General features: G+C 43.8%; 1 protein-coding gene across 5 annotated transcripts in view; it reads right to left on the bottom strand.

Annotated features, from left to right (window-relative positions):
* Positions 1–22,548, bottom strand: part of NIM1K (NIM1 serine/threonine protein kinase) — an 89,682-nt gene that overhangs the window by 6,000 nt on the left and 61,134 nt on the right. For 3 of the 5 annotated variants that reach the window (XM_075839569.1, XM_075839606.1, XM_075839578.1), the window contains 2 exons: positions 9,960–10,818; positions 3,106–3,374 (listed from right to left, as the gene is read on the bottom strand). In XM_075839569.1, the coding sequence (XP_075695684.1) occupies positions 3,106–3,374; positions 9,960–10,260 (570 nt within the window). In that variant the 5' untranslated portion in view covers positions 10,261–10,818. Of the gene's footprint in view, positions 1–3,105; positions 3,375–9,959; positions 10,819–11,732; positions 11,876–22,548 lie in introns of those variants that run through there. The other 2 variants (XM_075839589.1, XM_075839599.1) reach the window with 2 other exon arrangements.

Below are 22,548 nucleotides of genomic sequence, written 5' to 3'. Positions count from 1 at the left end.
AAAAACCCATCTAGTATAAAACCCATCTAGTATAAAACCCATCTAGTATAAAACCCATCTAGCATAAAACCCATCTAGTATAAAAACCCATCTAGTATAAAAACCCATCTAGTATAAAAACCCATCTAGTATAAAACCCATCTAGTATAAAACCCATCTAGCATAAAACCCATCTAGTATAAAAACCCATCTAGTATAAAAACCATCTAGTATAAAACCCATCTAGTATAAAACCCATCTAGCATAAAACCCATCTAGTATAAAAACCCATCTAGTATAAAAACCATCTAGTATAAAACTCATCTAGTATAAAAACCCATCTAGTATAAAACCCATCTAGTATAAAACCCAACTAGTATAAAAACCCATGTAGTATAAAAACCCATCTAGTATAAAAACCCATCTAGTATAAAAACCCATCTAGTATAAAAACCCATTTAGTATAAAACCCATCTAGCATGTGTGAGACTGGTGCTGTGAGAGGGAGGGAGGAAGCACCAGTGGGAAAGCAGCTGATTGGTTTAGAGCATTTCTATACAGCTCTCCAGCTCCGCACCAGGAAAATCCAAATCAGCAAGCATGGAGAGAAGATGTACATTTACAAAAAGTAGCATGGGGAGGAAAAGACCCGAAACTGCGGGTTAGACATTTCTGACTGCACTACATCTAATATTCCGATATATGATTTAAAGAAATTACGTGGAATTAAACTCCAACAATATATCAAACCTAAGGAGAATTATGACCACAACACGTATAATAGATTTAAAATATACATTTTATTAAATTCATTAAAATCTATAAATAAATAATAATAATAAATAGTAGATAAACAATGAATACAACAAACAGCTGTGTAAAATACCTGGCTTTTTGTTGTATTCATTGTTTGTCTATTATTATTTATTTATAGTTTTTAATTAATTTGATAAAATGTATATTTTAAATCTATTATATGTGTTGTGGTCATAATGCTCCTTAAAGTCTTATGTAGGTTGGCACTACATCTAAGGCACATCTACATCTGTCTAAGAAGGGATTAAGATTTTCTTTTTGAAATGATAGGTACTGTAAGATTTCGTAGTACTATTTGTGAGTCCTGCAAGCTCCTGAAATAAACAGGTTTGAAGAAATCTGTCAGAGAAAACAGTGGTCCATTTCCTCCTGGTCCCTTCGATCTATGGCCGGGGACTGGGACTGAGCAAGTTTGTTTACCTAGTCTAGGGTTGAATTGTCCACTGACTCCCATCCAGAAATAAAGTAACCAAAGCCCAACCTCTTTCCCAAATATATTGTTTCAGATGCACTAGAACTGGAAACGAGGGAAAGGGGGTTGCAGCCTGTTCACATTAGCGTTCGGTTTCCATTGATGGGTTCTGTCGGACCTTTCGGTTGGAGGAACCCATCAATGGAAAGGCAAATGGAAATCACACCTACCGTTTGCATTACCATTGATTTTAATAGTAATGCTTCCATTGCAAATGGTTTCCGTTTGTCTCTGTGACTGTGCTGTTCATTCCGTCAGAAAAACAACGTAAACCTTACAGAACGGAGACAAACGGAAACCATTAGCAACGGAAGCATTACCATTGAAATCAATGGTAATGCAAATAGAAGCTATGGTTTCCATTTGCCTTTCCGTTGATGGGTTCCTCTGATGAAAAGGTCTGATGGAACCCATCAACAGAACTCCGACGCAAATGTGAACACAGCCTTAGCAAGATAATCGACTTGACATTTTGTTTCATTGTAGCTGGATGAGCATAGATACCTTGATCTTCTGCTCTGACGGACCCATTATCAAAGAATTGTTAAAGTTCAGCAAAATTTGTGATATAATTTGGGTGAGATTATCAATGAAAATGTCTACCTAGATTGTAAAATTTGTATAATGACACCAGTACTGCTCTCTTGGAAGTTTTTGGAGGAAATATTTTCTAACAATATAAATCAGGAAAACTTTGACTACAAGGGTATGTTCACACGCTAAGCAAAAAAGTCTGAAAATACGCAGCTGTTTTCAAAGGAAAACGGCTCCTGATTTTCAGCCGTTTTTTTAATTAACTAGCATTTTTCACTGCGTTTTTTACGCCAATTTTTGGAGCTGTTTTTCTATAGAGTCAATGAAAAACGGCTCTTCTTTTTCGTGGGTGTTTTTTTTACGGCCGTGTAAAAAAAAAACCCGTCGGGACAGAATGCCATTTTTCCCATTAAAATCAATGGCCAGATGTTTAGAGGCGTTCTACTTTCGATTTTTCTGCCATTTTTCTGCCGTTTACGGTCTGAAAAATGGCCAAAAATAAGCCGTGTGAACATACCCTAACTGTTCTCAAACTAAGAGCCCATTGTTGCATCTGTAACCTATGCTCTATGGAAATGTATTAGAACGGCGTACGTGGGTCTTTGGGTGACATAGTCACTGAGGACCCACGTCTACCCTACCCTAAGCCCAGTGGGTCCTGACTTCTGCCCAAGCTTGCCTATAGCTTACACCAGCCCAGGAAATGGAAACAACAATCCAATATTTATCCAAAATGTATCCAATATCATATCACTATGGACATCATTGAAGTCAAAACTAATGACACTATAAGGGTATGTTCACACGGCAGCGTGCGTAACGGCTGAAATGACGGGGCTGTTTTCAGGAGAAAACAGCACCGTAATTTCAGCCGTAATGGAATGTTGAGGCGCTTTTTGCTGCGTCCATTACGGACGTTAAATGGAGCTGGTTTTCCATGGAGTCCATGGAAAACGGCTCCATTTACGTCTGAAGAAGTGACAGGCACTTCTTTGACGCGGGCGTCTTTTTTACGCCCCGCCTTTTGACAGCGGGGCATAAAAAAATGACCGTGTGCACAGAACATCGTAAGATGTTTGCCAACGCTATCGAGCCGCATTTTCGGACGTAAATCGAGGCGTAAAACGCCCGAATTACGTCCGTGAATAAGCCGTGTGAACATACCCTTAGAGGTCAAGTCATTTGCTGCATTTTGGTGAATATTTGTTCAGCAGACAAAATCCTTCAAGGTTTATAACTGATGAACGAAGTGAATGCAAACACCAAACAAAAAACAAAGTATAAATACGGAAACCATGCCTCACCATATGCTTCACAGCAGACACTATCTGAGAGAAGATAACTTTGCTTTCTGATTCAGATAACTTTCCGTCTGTGTTAATTTTGGCAAAAAGTTCCCCCCCTCCTGCATATTCCATCACAAGATGCAGCTTAGACATGGTCTCCACCACCTCGTAAAGCCTGATGATGTTGGGGTGATGCAGTTTCTCCATACTGGAAATCTCTCGTGATAACAGGCGCTGTGTCTTCTGGTCCAGCTTGGTCTTGTCCAATATTTTTATTGCAACTTTTTCTATAAAAAAAAAGAGAGATTATATGCAGTGTTAACAGCAATACCGAGGAAAAAGACCTTGAATAAATAGGTTAGATGACAGTAATCCCTTACTCACAGGGGTCCAGAACACTGGCAGGTTCTTCATGCAGGAGAACTTCTCTAGTTGTCCCTGTATCTGTGAAACTGTCATAGTGGGAACAGGGTGGTCACTGGGGAATTTCTTTCCCTGAATAGCGACTCTGCTGAGTAATAAGTCAGGAATTGGTGATTTGACCCCACAGAGACACTACCGTGTCAATCATGGAAATAGATTTACCAGTGATCACCTTGCTCTCCGTGCCATAAGCAGGACTAGGGACAGCTAAATCAGCTCTTCAGTGTGTGAATCCCGCAAGAAGTGCCCCTATATCTCAGCATAGGTTATCGGGGTTAACTATGAGGTTTACAGGTATTTTTAAAAAGCCCAAAAATATGAACAAAGGGGCTTTTATATCTTTACCATAAATCTTAAAACACTAAAAGTTCCCAAGAAGGATGCCAATACACAAACATTGTATACTCGCCTAACAGTTCTCTGGTCAAGAAAACATCATATTAGTTTATGAAAGGGTCGTATTTGAGATCTACGTTTTCTTCTGTATTTTTTCTGTAATGCCAGAAATAAAATTGGCAAAAAGGGAAATCTTTTTTTTACAAGGGAAACGTTTTTCCACTTCCCCCCCCCTCCTTGGACTCGATCCAGTCTTTGGCAGGAAAAATACAGTTGTGTACATAGAAGAGGGGTGCCCTATAGGAATAGACCAAACTGAATGGCCTGGTGTTTGTTTACCCCTCCATGCCCATTCTATGAACCTCCACCCCCCACCACCTTGTTTGCTAACATTGCAGTTCCTCTGCAGAGGGTAGTCCTGCACAGATACTAGGCAACCAAGGCTTGGCCCTCTCTCTCCAAGGGCCCCATAGCAGCTGCTTGGGCTTTCTATATGGTATGTAACAAAGGACCTCAGCAATGACCAAGACTTCATTTCTCATGTAAAAACAGTGAAATTATGGAACTCTCTGCCATAAGATAATATATATGGCAGATATTATATCTTCCATATGCCTTATCATGAAAGACTAATGTAACAAGTTATCTGTAGTAGATCGCTAGGCAGTAAAATGATCTGGTTCGTTCTGGTTACCATATTTAGAGTTGGGAAAGATTTGTTTTCCCCGTATTGTGTTGTCTGTCTTCCTCTGTATCAACACTACATGTTATTGGTTAAAGTAGATGGACTTTTGCAACCTAACTATGCTACAACAACAACAAATAAACAGTTAGATGACACATTCAGCTCTGCTACATCTGTAGTCACAGATGTTGCTTTTTCATCTGAGAAGAATGTGTGAAGTGCTACAAATGATAGTGCATCCTATGAAGTACTATTATGCAATACCCAATATAAGTAAACTTCGGAGATTGGTGTCTACTTAGGAATATTCCAGGCAGGACATGATATCCATCTTTGGCTAAATTACCACGTTTGGACACCTGTATGAATTCAATTCTTCAAATCTCATTTTTAAAGGGTAACTAAACGTACAACAAACTTCTGCCATTTCATAGTGACATGTCAGAAGTTTTGTTCAGGGGGTCCGAGCAGCGAGACCCCCACCGATCGCTAAAACTAGATGCAGAAGCGCTCGGGTGAGCGCTGAGCCGCTTGGTTTCTGATCGGCTTTTCTCGGAAAGCCGAGGTAATGGTGTACGGACTCAATAGAAAGTCTATGGGCTGAGTACACCAACTGTTCGGCTTTCCGAAAAAAAAAAAGACGATCAGGGTATGTTCACACGAGGGCGTCCGTTACGGCTGAAATTACGGGGATGTTTCAGCCTGAAAACATCCCCGTAATTTCAGCCGTAACGGCATGTGCAGGCACTTGAACGCCGCGTCCATTACGGGCGTAATTAGCGCTGCTATTCATTGGAGTCAATGAATAACGGCTCCAATTACGCCCAAAGAAGTGACAGGTCACTTCTTTGACGCGGGCGTCTATTTACACGCCGTCATTTGACAGCGGCGCGTAAATTACGCCTCGTGTGAACAGACAAACGTCTGCCCATTGCTTTCAATGGGCAGATGTTTGTCAGCGCTATTGAGGCGCTATTTTCAAACGTAATTCGGGGCAAAAACGCCCGAATTACGTCCGTAAATAGGCCGTGTGAACATACCCTCAGAAACAAAACAGCTCAGCACCCACCTGAGCGCTTCTGCCGATTCGTTTTAGCGATCGGTGGGGGTCTCAGTGCTCAGACCCCCGCCACTCAAAACTTCTGACATGTCACTACGACATATCAGAAGTTTTCTGAAAGTTTAGTTACCCTTTAAAGCCACAAAACTCCCACTGGTCTTCAGTAGACCTCTAAGGAATAGTTGTAGAGCAGTGTTTGCCAAGTTCTAAGCCAAGTACCCACTACTCAAATACATAGCATCAAAGTACCTGTACACGGCATCTATTGAGAGCACAGCATGAGGACAAGTGTGGGAGACCCTCAGTTGTAGAGGACAGCACATCACTAAGCCCTTCAGTAAAGTGAGCTGTCGCAAAATTCCCATTCCCAAAGTTCAAAAGTGTACAATTAAAAAGATATTTAACAAAACAAAACAAAAAACATACAAAAGTTCAATTTATTCCCTGAGCTGCTGTAGTAATGTCAATGGCAGCTTTAACAGAGTGAGTCATTCATCCTGTGCCACCAATGACAGGAACTTGTGCCTCTGCCAGCAGACAGCACAGTCAGGATCAGTGTGGGTGAAGGAGGCTGAGACGATCGCTTAGTGATTTATACACTATAGGTGGTCGCATGTGTCGTGTGCAGCCCAAATGTATTTCTTATAGACAAAAGCTGAAACACTTCACACATTCTTCTGATAAGAACAACCAGCGTCTGTGACTACAGATGTAGCAGAGCTGAATTTGTTCTTTAAAAAGTAATTGCACTTTCTGCCAACTTTTGAGATGCCATAGAGACATATCAAAAGTCCGGGTGCTGAGCCCCCCATCGTCGCTGAAACGAAGATGCAGAAGCGCTCTGCTGATCACCCTGAACTTGCGGCTGTGATCTGCGCTCGTTGTAAGGGTATGTTCACACGGCAGCGTCCGTTACGGCTGAAATTACGGGGCTGTTTTCAGGAGAAAACAGCTCCGTAATTTCAGGCGTAATGGCATGTTGATGCGCTTTTTCGCTGCGTCAATTACGGACGTAAATGGAGCTGTTTTTCCATGGAGTCAATGGAAAACGGCTCCATTTAACGTCTGAAGAAGTGACAGGTACTTCTTTGACGCGGGCGTCTATTTACGCCCCGCCTTTTGACAGCGGGGCGTAAATAAAATGACCGTCGGAACAGAACATCGTAAGACCCATTCAAATGAATGGGCAGATGTTTGCCGACGCTATCGACCCGCATTTTCGGACGTAAATCGAGGCGGAAAACGCCCGAATTACGTCCGGAAATAAGCCGTGTGAACATACCCTTAGGCTGAAGATGGCGCTCATAGAACGTCTATGACTATGAGCGCCGTCTTCAGCCTGACACGGAGAGCAAATTACAACTGAAGGTGCAGGGCGTACTGCTGAATGCTTCTGCATCTTCGTTTTAGCGACGGTGGGGGGACTCAGCACCCGGACCCCCACAGATCCAATCATTTTATATGTCTCTATGACATATCAAAAGTTGCAGAAAGAGCAGTTACTCTTTAACGTTTTCTATTTTTGTAGCATTGTTAGGTTGCAAAAGTCCATCTACTTTAACCAATAAAACGCAGGGTTGATTGGTAGAAAGACAAAATAATCCCTACGGGGGGGGGGACAGGGGACATTCTCTACTCTAAATATGACAACCGGATCAAATCGGATCATTTACCTGTCTAGCGATCTGCTACACATAACTTCTTACATTAGTCTTTTATGAAAGGCATATGAAAGATATAATATCTGCCATATATAACAGGCAGAGAGTTTCATAATCTCACTGCTCTTACAGAAGAAACCCCTTCCTTCTTTCCTCTAGACACAGTTGTCGCCCCGTTGTCATGGTTACAGGCCTAGGTAACTAAACTAAATTACCTAAATGTTGCTATTTTATTCTTGGTACTGCAATCTACCCATACCCTAAAGGAATTTTCCTTTGAATAGAAGTTATGGGCTATGACTGGTACATACCATAGATTACGGATCGTGGCGGTTAAGATCGATCACTAAAACGAGGCTGCTGCAATACTAGTAAAGTGCAGCGGCCACTTCTGATTTTTTTTCCCTGCATCACAAAGCATTGCTACATCTATGAATATATGCACAAATGTACTACTTAATAGGAAGCTACTTCTCATTTTACTACATGTTGAAGGGGTTGTCTGATATTCACAGATTCAAAAAATGCAATACTAGGCACAGCCTAAAGACAAGAGTGGCGCTGTGTATATAATAAAAAAAATGATATTCAGCCATTCCGTTATGTCTGTATGTAGATTTGCAATTGAGGAGTCTGGGAAAGATAGAGGATAATCACAAAGCTATAATCGGGACATATTGGTTGTCACCATAAATTGACATAATTGCATCATTTACTGCTGAGAAGGAGTTTTAACACCCAGACAGCTCACGATGTATGTTAATGAGTGAGCTTGATTTACCAATTTATATATTGATTTAATTTACAAATAATTTACATAAAGATCAACATGTCTGTCAACAGCTTAACTCACCTCTTATAATGCAATTCTTTGTGATTCACTGCCTTCTGGGAGATTAAACTTTTTTCTATATCAAATTGCTGTACTGTGCCCAATGTAAAGACCAGAGTTCCCAGAATGCAAATCACCAAAGGAAGCTCTGAGCAGACAATGAACTATCAGGGAATAATAAAACATTTGAGCTCAGAAGTCTGCAGAATTGTGAATGCAGCTCTGGAGCATACTACAGGCTGTAAATCAGGATCAGTACGAGTAAAGGCCCTTTTACACCAGCCGACAATCGGTCTGTGCAGCGAGCGCCGATCAACGAGACATCGTTGATCGGCGCTTGCTTGCTCCTGACAAGCGGAGCTATGGATGGGGATGAGCGGACGTTACTCCGATCGCTCGTCTCCATACATAATTATCATGTCGGCAGCGCGTCCCCATTTACACAGGGTGATGTGCTGCCGACAACGATAATATTTCACTTTTTTAAAACGATACGACCAGCAGATGATTGAGCGTTTGCTCGTTCATTTGCTGATCGCTGCCCTTTTTACACTGGGCAATTATCGGCAACGAGCGTTATATGAACACTCATCTGCCTGATAATCGTCCTGGGTAAAACGCCCTTTATGCATATATTTACTCAACTTTTTATCTAGATTAATTCTAAATGTAAAATTACATTCAAAGTCTTACAACGTTTCCTTGCATATTTGCTAACAATTGTAGCAGAGCTGAAATAGTCATTTGAGATTTTTGGGATTTTAGCATGCTGCATTAGGGTATGTTCACACGTAGTCAACAAAAACGTCTGAAAATCCAGAGCTGTTTTCAAGGGAAAACAGACCCTGCTTTTCAGACGTTTTTTTACCAACTCGCATTTTTCGCGGCGTTTTTCGCGCCGTTTTCGCGGCGTTTTTTACGTCCGTTTTTGGAGCTGTTTTCACTGGAGTCTATGAGAAAACAGCTCCAAAAACGTCCAAAGAAGTGTCCTGCACTTCTTTTGACGAGGCTGTATTTTTACGCGTCGTCGTTTGACAGCTGTCAAACGACGACGCGTAAATAACAGGTCGTCTGCACAGTACGTCGGCAAACCCATTCAAATGACGCAGACCCGCATCATACGGGGCTGACACACGGCCTAAAGGTAATGAAATAAGGTTATTCAAAACTCTAACTACACAATAAAGTTCTAAGGGTATGTTCACACGCAGTGACCAAAAACAACTGAATATACGGAAACTGTTTTCAGGCGAAAACAGCTCCTGATTATCAGACGTTTTTGTAGCAACTCACGTTTTTCGCGGCGTATTTTACGGACATTATTGGAGCTGTTTTTCAATGGAGTCAATGAAAAACGGCTCCAAAAACGTCCCAAGAAGTGACATGCACTTCTTTTTCGCGGGCGTCTTTTTACGCGCCGAATTTTGACAGTGACGCGTAAAATAACACCTCGTGGGAACAGAACACCGTAAAACACATTGAAAGCAATGGGCAGATGTTTGTAGGCGTAATGGAACCGTTTTTTTTCAGTCGTAATTCGAGGCGTAAAACGGCCAAATTATGTCTGAAAACAGTGCGTGTGAACATACCCTAACAATTTAAAGCACAATGCAGGAAATAAGAGACATAACCTAAAGCTCTTGGTCCCCAATATAAAATCTATTACAGGGCCCCCCAACTATCACACATTATTTGTAGTATTGGGGCAGAGGGACCATTTGAGCGCCTCGGTGGATACAACTACAACCTCTCCACCCCCTACAGTTATGCCCCTGCAGGAAATTCCTACTAACATAAACCAATGTCTGCTACATCTGCATTTTTCTTTAAACAATTACCGTAATTATAATAATTTATAATGGACGTGAATGTTACCTTTGGTAAGTACATGAATCCCGAGTTTTACTTGTGAGAAATTTCCGCTTCCGATCTCCCCACGTAACCTATAAAAACCGATCCTTTTAGCCAGGGCCAGTTCCTTCACTGTCTTCTCGTCACGTGACATATCATTGGTCAGCTTCTCGAAAGGCGTAAGCTTGCGCTGCTTCCCTTCTCCATCGCGTTCATAGCACTCTGACCGGGCATAATCCTCCAGGCTATCCTGCCTGTTCCAGCGGGAGTACCGCTGGTTCCCCGGACCCCCTCCATTCATGTACATTGCCGTCATGGTCAACATTTGGGCACCTTTAGTTGGTAGTCTTATTATACAACGGTAGAATATAACAGTCACAGACCACCGGTCACAGGCAAGATGGTCTAAATATTAAAAGTTTTATAAAAATGTTCAGCACGGTTAAAGTTAGGAGGGAAGCACTTATATCTTTAGAATGAAACGTCTTCATGGAGTTTTATAATCCCCCCTTAAAAATGGAAGTTCTTGGTGTTTCCCGGAGACGTCATGTAGGAGACACTACGCCTCTCCTGGTCATTGTGCCAGATGAAGATATTTCTGAGTTCTTCCTCTGTTTCATTCTCTAGTTTGATGCAAGCGCTGCCTTATCCTATCTCCTCGGCTCTGAAGTGTCTGCTCTTGAGGCACAACTTCCAGCCTTAGGGAAGGATTCGGCAGGTCTGTAGATACTGGCTTGTGCTCCAGGGTAATAAGTCACTTTCTGAGTCACATGACATGACGACAGGATTAAGCGGCTGCGATGTCACATTAGCCTCCTTAGCACTGACTAGTCTGCATTAGACGCTTGAGCCTTCTCAAAAGTTATCCAGACGTCTGGTCCCACTAAGGAGAGAATGGAGAGAATGTCGTTAACACTTATGTAAACCACTTTCTTCAAACACAGGGGCGGGTTTATAATGTGGGGGATTGATGATATTGTCAAGGGGCACAGAATTGTACACCATGCCAAAAACTAAAAATATGGTTCCAGTCTTTGTAAATCTACACCTGCATTATTTGCCTGTTAGGCCTCATGTACGAACCGTGTTACGACTCCGTGCAAGCTCCAAGTTGTACGGAGCCATAATAGGTCATCCATAGAAGTCTATAGGCCGTAATGGGCCTCCGAGGTTTACATATTACGGAGTTATTCTCCCCTAGAAGTATTTCTATTCACATTTTTCTCCTTGTGCCCTCACATTTCAATGAATATTGGTGCGTGCAGCCCAAAGAACTGTTCATGCAGAGCTTCCCGGTTTATGAATATAATGGCAGACATTCATTTAACCACCGTTCAAACTGAAAAAAATGTCCATATAACAATAAAGATTAATATGCCATTCAGGGAATGCAATAAAAACATTTGTGAAAATAATCATGTTTACTTTTGTTTTTATAAGTTTACAAAATTGTATTAACTTCTTTTCTTGTCTTACCGCTGGGCTTAGCAGTGGTGGGATAGAAAAAAGCAAATGACTTCTCTCTAAGGCCAGTTTTACACCCAGTGTTTAGCAGGTTTTTTTTTTATAAGGAAGTTGCAATTTTTTGGGGCTAAAACACAACAGCCAGATGTTTGCTGGGAGTCTATAATACATTATTATAAAGTCTTAACACACAGAGTTTTGATATTTGCCGTATTTTCAAACCGCAGCATGCAGACGTTATGGCTCTTTTCTCCATAGGTTTTTCCAAGTGTGGTTCCTACTGTTTATTAGATAAAATGCATGCGCTACACTCTTTCCTGTGCATTGACTCACATTATTGTTGGATCAGTATAGTAGTCTATGGCTACCAACCTGCTGTATTCAAATCAGCAGTTGGATGTATACTGTTCTTACAAAATGTCCTCCATCGTTGGTATCATCTCCCTCCTTCGTAAGCTACTGTGATATCGCAAGAGTGATTCAGTCAGGTAATCTACTGTAACATCACAACTGCGTTTCCGACAGGTAGACTGCTGTGACATCACAACTGCGTTTCCGACAGGTAGACTGCTGTGACATCACAACTGCGATTGCAACAGGTAGACTGCTGTGACATCACAACTGCGTTTCCAACAGGTAGACTGCTGTGACATCACAACTGCGTTTCCAACAGGTAGACTGCTGTGACATCACAACTGCGTTTCCGATAGGTAGACTGCTGTGACAACACAACTGCGTTTCCGATAGGTAGACTGCTGTGACATCGCATGTGACTTTTGATAAGGTAAGCAGCTGCAAAATCACAAGTGGGTTTCAGTCAGGTAAGCAGCTGTGACATCAAATATGTTTGTGTCCGGTGAGCTGCTGTGACATCACAACTGTGTTTCATCCAGATTAGCTGGCATGACATCACAAGTGTGTTTCTGACTGGTACTCTACTGTGACATTATAAATCTGTTTCTGTCAGGTAAGCTGCTGTGACATCATAAGCGAGTTAAAGTCAGGTTAGCTGATGTGACATTACAAGTGAGTTTCCGTCAGGCAAGCTGCTGTGGCATCTTAGTGGGTTTAGTCAAGTGAGTTGCTATGAGATCACAAATTTGTTTTTGTCAGGTAAGCTGCTGTGACCTCACAACTGTGTTTCTTTCTGATAAGCTGCTGTGTCATTACAAGTTTGTTTCCTTCAGGTAAGCTGCTGTGACCTCATAAGTGGGTTTCAGACAGGTAAAATGCTGTGACATCACAACTAGCATCAGTCAAGTAAGCTACTGTGACATCACAACTCGTTTCGGTAAACTCAGATTGGGACATAATGTATGTACCATCAAATTATAAGTTGTAAATCAAAGAGCCCATACAGTATAAAGTTCTTGCACAGGGCCCTTTACTGTTGGTGTTTTCAGTATAACCCCTTGGTTTATCAATATAACTTTAAAAATTTCTGAAAAATACAATGTATTTAAAAACAAAAACACTTTAAACTACAGGCGTTTTCACATGCATTTTAAAACATACACAAAAAAACCCTGTTTAAACCCGGATTGTAGTGAATGGGAGAAGAAGGCTGCAATTCCTGTGAATCGCCACTACATGTGTGTCGATGATTCGCAGCGAGCAAGTAGAAATGAAGGGAAAGCAGCGCCCTTCAAAACAGCTGATCGGGGGTCCTGGGAGTCGGACCCCGACCCATCAGCTATTGATGGCCTATTCTGAGGATAGGACATACATTTTTAAGGACTGGACAACCCCTTTAATATCCTGCACAAAAAAAATATATATAATATATAAGAATTTAAGCATAAGGGAAATATTTGGAACAAATTACCTTTCTGCAATTAGAGAGCAAACACAAATTATGGTACCTATCAGAGTATATTCACATGCGGCAGATTTGTTGCAGAAATTTCTGCTATTGAAAATCTGTTCCATACATCTGAATGGGGTTGTTTCTGCATCATGTGCATTGATTTATGCAAGTGTCATTCAGATGAAAGGGAAAGTCTAAAAAATGTCTTCAACGCCTTACGGCTGGTTCCACACACAGCGTTTTGCTGCATTTTTCTGGTGCTTTAATGGTGGCTTTGGCGTCGGTTTTTCATGCAGTTTAAAACACTTCTTTGTGTGAAGGAGGCCTTAGGCTATGTTCACACTGAGTTTTTTTGCGAGGTTTTTCACTGCGTTTTTCGCCCACTGCCATTGAGTGCCGCAGGCAAAAAACGCAGCAAGATACGCTTTCTCTGCCTCCCATTGATGTCAATAGGAGGTCAGAGACACGCCCGAAGATAGGGTATGTCGCTTTTTTTCCCCGCGAGACGATTTTTCCCCTCGGGGGAAAAAAACGCCTCCGCCTCCAATTGAAATCAATGGGAGGTCTTTTCGACTGTTTTTTTGGCAAAAAACGAGTAAAGAAACTCTGTGTGTACTGGCCCTTATTGTAGTATTCTCTGTGCTGGCTCTCTACAAGGCGTTGTTTTGCATTTGTTGTGTTTTGAACCATTTTTGTCCATTGTAATTAAATTTTCTGTGATTTATCCTAAAGATTGGAATATTCTTACCTTACTGTCTATTGTAGCTACTTGTTTCACTGGCCTTCCTTTACTGTTACCCCTTCAACTTAAAGAGGCTCTGTCACCAGATTTTCAAACCCCTATCTCGTATTGCAGCAGATCGGCGCTGCAATGTAGATTACAGTAACGTTTTTTTTTTCAAAAACGAGCATTTTTGGCCAAGTTATGACCATTTTTATATTTATGCAAATTAGCCTTTCTTAAGTACAACTGGGCGTGTTTAAAGTTAACTACAACTGGGCGTGTATTGTGTGTGTACATCTGGGCGTTTTTACTTCTTTTACTAGCTGGGCGTTGTGAATAGAAGTGTATGATGCTGACGAATCAGCATCATCCACTTCTCTTCGTTTCCACCCAGCTTCTGGCAGTGCACAGACACACAGCGTGTTCTCGAGAGATCACGCTGTGACGTCACTTCCTGCCCCAGGTCCTGCATCGTGTCGGACGAGCGAGGACACATTGGCACCAGGCGACAGAGGCTACATCGACTTACCTGCAAACGGCCATGCTGCTGCAGAATCAACTGTAGCCTCTGTCGCCTGGTGCCGATGTGTCCTCGCTCGTCCGACACGATGCAGGACCTGGGGCAGGAAGTGACGTCACAGCGTGATCTCTCGAGAACACGCTGTGTGTCTGTGTGTCCCGTAACGCGCATGCGCTGTCACTGCTGTTCTCGCGGTACCTGCTGTTCTCGAGATAACAGCAGGGGCCGCGCATGCGTGTTACAACAAAACAAGCCGATATACACCACGTCACAAGTGACGTGTCGTATACCCGGCAAGAATTCAAGATCAACAGAGACAGACATCAACAGTCAAGTTCCCGACGGCAGGATCGGTAACGGGGCCACTTTGGAAAACGTAAGTATATTACAAATGTATTTACATTTATAACTTAACTGATTTAAAGGTGTTACTCAAATTATTATGTTCTCTCGGACAACCCCTTTATGATCGGCTTTTACAAAAGGGGGGGGGGGGTTCATAATCCTCCGAAGTTGAGATCAGAAGAGAGTAGCAACCCGACAGAGTAGGTCTATAATGGACATGAAAGGAACAAATTAACTCAAAAGGTGTCTTAGTGCTGGTAAAGTAATTTTGAAGGATTGAAGCTAAGAAATACAATAATTGCATCTTATGCCAAGTATCCAAACTGGGGAGGTCCGGGAGGCAAATCAGGGAGAAAAAAACAAAAATGAAAAAACAAAAAATGTCTACAGCGGCAAGGGCTTAATACATTGTAAGTAACTAAATAATTAAGTAAATAAATAAAAAAAACTACATGGTCTATTTACTGCTCTCATTCATTTATGTGGAATTCAGACCGATGCTAAAATGTATTAGCCTGCATCTATACGGTCAGGATCTACATCTCTGGGTTCTATAAAAATATATTTTTTCATTCTTTTTCATCATTTAGGTTAATGGAAAACAGATTGGACAATAAACTTGCTACAAAATTGCCACATACCAAAATGCTGTGTTTGTAGGCGTTTTCATATTTTACTGTAGATTTCAAACTAAAATCTGTCCGCCGTGTTTTTTGTGCAAAAAAATTATACATGGGGAAAAGGTGAATCTCTGAGTGAACAGCTGGATGTATGGCTACAGAGCGGCCCGTGACTGGGAGCTTTTAATTAGTATGTGTCTAGAAGTGCCGTCTGCTTCCATTCCCAGGCTTTTCATGGTGGTTACCATAGAGAACGATGAGGGTGAACACTGCAGTGTACTGAGCTTTTCCTCATCCTTACCTCTTTCATCGAGATATGCTCCACATCTACACCGACCTCCAAAATGTTCCATTATCCTCAGGACTACCCTGATTGTTGGAGTCGAAAATGTAAAGTATACTTGTGAGGTAACACTTTAGCTGGACTGCCACAAAACTCCACTCCATCCTAGGGTTATAGCTGTGGCATTAGTGGAAGGTATGATCTACAGAATGTTCCTTCTCATTTTACAACATTTCTGACTGTTTGCGATTTATGATATTGCCAGGTATTTTCTGATATTCTGCAATGGAATTGTAGTGCTGGTGGCCGCTGACATCTCCCTCCTACAGGCGGCTGCGGCCGTCGGCCTATTCATCCGCTCCGGCGTCTCCCTTGCCAGGGACACCGGCGCCCTTTGCTCCCTGCCTCTTCTTCTGTACAGTGCCTGTAGGACTTTCCCTGCACACCCAGGACTTTATAAGTGACCCTGCCCCTTGCCCCAGTGCCTGAGCAAAGTTGGACAAACCTAGTGTTATCCTGCGAAGGTTATGTATCCTGTATCATGAGTCTGTTACCTGTTGGTATCCTGTATACTGAGTCCGTTACCTATTGGTATCCTGTATCCTGAGTCTGCTACCTTTCGACATCCCATGCCCTCTGGGTGCTTCCAGTAATTCAGCACTAGCGTGCCCCCAGTACTCCGGCACCAGCCTGATTCCAGTAATTCCGGCACCAGCCTGCTTCCAGTAATCCGGCACCAGCCTGCTTTCAGTAATCCGGCACAAACATGCCTCCAGTAATCCGGCACAAGCATGCCTCCAGTAATCCGGCACCAACATGCTTCCAGTAATCCGACACCAGCCTGCTTCCAGTAATCTAGCACAGGCCTGCTTCCAGTAATACGGCACCAGCGTGCCTCCAGTAATCTGGCACTAGTAAGCCTGCAGAAATCCGGCACCAGCCTGCTTCCAGTAATCCGGCACCAGCCTGCTTCCAGATATGCGAGACCTCCGTTTATGCCAGGATCAGCTATTGCAGGCGGTTAACACCATAGCCAATTACCTGGATATCGCTCCTGTTCCTATTCTGGCAGCTCCACAAGCTGCAGCTCCATCTACCCCTCAGCCAGTCGCAGCTCCAGTTAATTCAATTTCTGCCTCCACCCACCTATGATGGAGATTCCAAAGATTCCAAAGTCTGTGGAGGCTTTCTCAATCAGTGCAAGATCCACTTGAAATTGCATGCCCAGCTGTTCCCTACAGACCAGACGAAGATAGCATTCATCGTCTCCCTGTTGACTGGCACGGCCTTGGCATAGTCGAATCCCCTCTGTGAACGTTAAGAAATGGAGTCCACTAATTTGCGGCTGTTCCTGGACACCTTCCGCACCGTCTTTGAAGAACCGACAGAGCAGATCAGCAGCACAGGACAATTTTTCTAAAACGGGTGCACGCCTCCTAGGTCACAGTCCAATAGTGACCCCTCAATCAGGACAAAAAGAAATTGAGGCAGCACTACCAAATATTTGGATGAAGATCCTTTTATTCCACGTGTGTGCAACGTTTCAGCGTCCTCAGCCACTGCTTCTATTCTGTCACTACGTCAAGCAAGTTCGACTGTTGGAGAATACGCCATCCAATTCCGTACTCTCATAGCGGAGCTTGCCTGGAATAAGGAGGCCCTGGCGGCAACCTTCTGGCAAGGATTAGCCAGTAGGATCAAATATGAGCTGACAAACCGTTATTTCCCCTCAACTCTGGATGCCCTGATTCTGTTGGCTACCTGCATAGACGTGAGGCTATGCAGGTTGACCTGGAGCTGTGTCTCAAGGATAGCGACCTGCCCCGACGCGCGTTTCGGCTTCCGCCTTCATCTGGGGGCGGAAGCCGAAGGCGTAAGCTGAAACGCGCGTCGGGTCAGGTCGCCATCCTTGAGACACAGCAACATGGGTCAGTATTTCACCACTTATCCCAGGTCTTTCTCCTCATTTTTTTGCACTCAGCACATTACAATTAGATATATGGAGTTTGATGGAATAGTGGTATAGGTTTTCTATTGGATTTCCTGTGGAGGCTGGTAATAGCGTAGTTCTTATATCTCTGTAACCAGACAAATGTCTGATACTTACTTTGCACTATGCACTTTCTTATTGTATTCTATATCAATGTATATGTGGATACATGATTGATATTTGAACCTTTGTGAAAAACTGTCTTGTGCTTGGCGGTCTTTTTTTGTCATCTGTGGAGATTCATTTTTAATAGTCTATGTGCAGATTTTTTAGAATTTCTGAAATAAAAATGTATGTTTTATATTTTGACTTAAAGACTCTGTGGTTTATTTTTTTGGTAAAATTTTCTTCTATGTATGTGACAAAAAGATAAACAAATACAAGACCCGAGAAGGTTAACAGGAATATTAAGATGATGCTAATCCGTTAACAGGAATATTAAATTGATTCTAATCTGTGGCTTTCAACAGTGTTCGTTCCTCTTTTGTAAAATCTATTGATTGCTTCTTCTGATCTTAACCAAACGATGGATGGGAGTGATATTAAAGGACAACATCACACAGATTTAGGTTTATGTATTTTGTCCATGAAAATATAAATGAATTACAATAAAATGTCTATAGTGGGGCATCATTTATATTATTACTATTATTATTATTATTATTATTATTATTATTATTAATTTTAATTAAATGTTATATTATCATTTTTATTTATTTTATAATGCCATTAATTCCAGGGAGCTGTGAATATGAAAAAAAGGACAAAAAAAATAACAAGTACAATAAACATGAGCTTAATGTATGACAGTGTCACGATCTGTGGGTATGTGGACCCACTGGGCCATACCGCTGTAGCGGTATAGCAGCTGGCCAAACAGGGTACAAAGTCAATGTCTATTGTTCGGATAAAGGTACCTGTGGCAATTCAGAGAGTAGCGATAGTTTAGGCTCGAATGGAACTCTGGCAGCAGGCAGACAACAGGTGTGGAGAAACACAGTGGGTGTAGTAGGCTACACAACACGACTCCAACTCAGTATAGCACAGGAACATGGTAGCACGGGAAACAGCAAACAGGTAGCAGGAACGGGATCACTGGAACTGGAAAAGACTCAAGGAACCATTTGCAAGACAGACACGGGTAGATACAAAAACGCTCAGGCAATGCAGTGAGGGGCAGAGCCCTTCTTATAGTCTAGGGTGATCTGGTAGCAATCAGCTCAATCTCACACATGTGTGCACTCTGGTTCCTTAAGGCTGTACTGAGCTCGCGAGCGCACCCTAGTGGTCACTGCGGAACAGGACGGCTGCATGTGCAGTAATCTCTGGAGAGAAGGGCGTCGACAGGATGAGAGGAGTTCGTGGTCAGCGACCACGGACGTTACAGTATCCCCCCTCTTATGCCCCCTCCTCTTGGGACCAGAATGAGAGAGAAACTGCTTAATGATTCTCTTCTGGCTCCCAGGACCTCTCTTCTGGACCAAACCCCCTCCAATCTACTAAATAAAAGGTTCTTCCTCTTACCTTTTTGGTGTCCAGGATCTCCTTAACCTCAAATATCTCCGCCGAACCGCTGGGGGCAACTGCAGGGCTAAGAGTCTTAGAGTAGCGGTTCAGGACCACAGGTTTCATGAGAGAAACGTGAAAGGAGTTTGGGATCCAGAGTGTCGCAGGCAGCCGAAGCTTAAAAGAGACCGGGTTGATCCGCTGCAGGATCTCAAAAGGTCCGAGGAACCTGGGAGCGAATTTGCATGACAGCACCCTCAGTTGGATATTTCTTGAGGACAACCAGACCTTGGTACCTGGAAGACCTCGTATCTGCCTTTCGCTTCATGTGGTCGACTGCCTGCAGAATAGAGGACCGGATTTGCTGCCAGATCCGTCAAAAGTCCCGGAATGCAGAGTCAGCTGCAGGCTCCTGGGACGCAGCAGACACAGGAAGAGGAATACATGGATGTTGGCCGTAAACTATGAAGAACGGTGTGGAGGCGGTGGACTCACTTGTGTGGTTGTTATAGGAGAACTCGGCCCAAGAAAGAAGCTGCACCCAGTCATCATGCTGCCTGGAGATGAAGTGACGTAAGTAGTTCTCCATAATCTGATTGATCCTCTTAACTTGGCCATTGGACTGGGGGTGGTAGGCCGAGGAAAAGTCCAACTTTTTATCGAGGAGTTTACATAGGGCCCTCCAGAACTTTGATGTGAACTGACACGATATACAGAGGTAGGCTGTGCTGGCGAAAGATGTGTTGGGTGAAAAGGTTGGCCAGTCGAGAAGCAGAAGGTAGGCCGGTCAGCGGAACAAAATGAGCCATCTTTGAGAATCGGTCCACCACCACCCAGACCATACTGCATCCAGCAGACGGGGGCAGATCTGTGACGAAGTCCATTGCAATATGCTGCCAGGGAGCATTGGGCACAGGCAGCGGCTGGAGCAGGCCAGCCGGTTTGCAGTGAGCAACTTGGTTTGCTGCGCACACCATGCAGGAAGAGACAAAGTCCATGACGTCTTTGGGCAGCGTGGGCCACCAGAACTGACAGGCAATCAGGTCTCAGGTTTTACAGACACCCGCATGACCTGCCAGTTTAGAGCTATGTCCCCAGCGGAGGATTTTTCTTCTGTCTGCCAGACGCACAAAATTCCTCCCCAGTGGGATGTCTCTAACTTGCAAGAGGGTTGACAGAGATGATGCAGGATAGGTCAATGATATTTTGTGGAGGCTCTATGGTGTCCTCTGTCTCGAACGACCTGGACAAGGCATCGGCCCTCACATTCTTGTCGGCAGGGCGATAGTGGAGCTCAAACTGGAACCGGGCAATGAACAGCGACCACCTGGCTTGACGGGGGTTCAGCCGTTGGGCCGTCTGGAGATAGGTGAGGTTCTTGTGGTCAGTGAAAATCAGGATGGGATGAGCTGCGCCCTCTAGTAGGTGTCTCCACTCCTTCAGAGTAAGTTTAATGGACAGTAACTACCGATTCCCAATCGAGTAATTACGCTCTGCGGAAGAGAAAGGTTTGGAGTAATAGCCACATACCATTGTCTTGCCTTTGGGACTACTCTGAAGCAGAAGTGCGCCAGCACCAACAGAGGAGGCATCCACTTCCAACGGAAACTGCAGAGACACATCAGGATAATGGAGGGATGAGGCTGACATGAAGGCGCTCTTCAAGCTATTGAATGCGGCCTCTGCCTCTGGAGTCCACACCTTGGCGTTCATGCCTTTCTTTGTAAGGGTAGTGATGGGAGCAGTCAGTGAGGAGAAGTTTGGGATGAACTGTCGATAAAAGTTGGTGAATCCCAAGAAATGCTGTATGGCCTTAAACCTTTCGGGCATGGCCATTTCAGGACGGCCTTTACCTTCTCAGGATCCATCTTGAGACCCTGATCCGAGATAATGTAGCCCAGGAAGGGTAGAGACTTTCTCTCGAACACGCACTTCTCCAGCTTGGCATACAGACAATTCTCCCTTAATCGCAGCAAAACTTGACAGACATGTCTCAGATGAGTCACTGGATCTGGGGAAAAAATCAGAATGTCATCAAGATAGACCACAACACAGAAATAGAGGAGATCTCGGAACACGTCATTGACTAACTCTTGGAAGACTGCGGGAGCGTTACACAGACCAAAGGGCATTACCAGGTATTCATAGCGCCCGTCTCGAGTGTTAAATGCTGTTTTCTATTCGTCACCCCGTCGAATCCGGATTAGGTTGTAAGCCCCACACAGGTCTAGTTTAGAGAAAATTTTGGCTCCTCGTATGTGATCAAACCGTTCTGAAATTAATGGCAATGGATATCCGTTTTTTACCGTGATCTTGTTGAGACCCCGGTAGTCGATGCAGGGTCGAAGAGATCCGTCTTTTTTCTTAACAAAGAAGAACCCGGCCCCGGCCAGGGAGGAGGATTTCCGTATGAAACCCCTCTCCAAATTCTCCTTAATATAGGCGGACATAGACTGAGTCTCTGGAAGGAGGGTATACCCTTCCACGGGGAAGGGACGCGTCAGGAACCAGTTCAATAGGGCAGCGTCTCTGCCTCCCTCTTGCTAAAGACAACCGCAAACTGAAAGTAGTGAGAAGGCAATCCTGCCAATGACCGGGACTGGGGAGACTGGGCCGGATGGATCTGACCAGGCAACAGTTGGGGCACTTGGAACCCAACTGGAGAACCTCTCCAGAATTCCTGTCCAGAACTGGGGCATGTAGTCGGAGCCAGGGCAGCCCCAACAGCACCGAGTTGACAGCCCTGGGCAGGACAAAAAATGAGATGAGCTTGGAATGAAGGGCTTCCACTTGGAGCTTTAGTGGATTGGTCACAGTTACAATCTGGGGTCAGCACTGCCAGGAGGTGTAGTCGGAGGATCCATACTGCCAGTAGGTGTAGTAGGAGGAACAGCAGAGGCAATAGGAGCAGGTCCCGGGAGAACTGCAGCTTGCGCATCCAGTCGCTCTGTAATGGAGTTCACCGCCTGGAGAAGTTGGTCCTGTCGTAATTGGCAGACTAGTATATCCGACTTGTGACATCGTCACGGTCTTGAGTTGACCAGCGGGGTCCATGGACTGAGCGTACTGTCACGATATGTGGGTATGTGGACCACCTGGGTCGTACCGCTGTAGCGGTATAGCAGCTGGCCAAACAGGTTACAAAGTCAATGTCTATTGTTTGGATAAAGGTACCTGTGGCAATTCAGACAAAAGCGATGGATTAGGCTCGAATGGAACTCTGGCAGCAGGCAGACAACAGGTGTGGAGAAACACATGGGTGTAGTAGGAGACACAACACGACTCCAACTCAGTATAGCACAGGAACATGGTAGCACGGGAAACAGCATACAGGTAGTAGGAACGGGAACACTG

The sequence above is a fragment of the Rhinoderma darwinii genome, chromosome 1 (assembly GCF_050947455.1).
Source record: "Rhinoderma darwinii isolate aRhiDar2 chromosome 1, aRhiDar2.hap1, whole genome shotgun sequence".
In the NCBI taxonomy this organism is placed as follows: domain Eukaryota; kingdom Metazoa; phylum Chordata; class Amphibia; order Anura; family Rhinodermatidae; genus Rhinoderma; species Rhinoderma darwinii.
The sequence above is the reverse complement of the archived record's forward strand: the minus strand, read 5'-3'. Positions and strand labels throughout refer to the sequence as shown.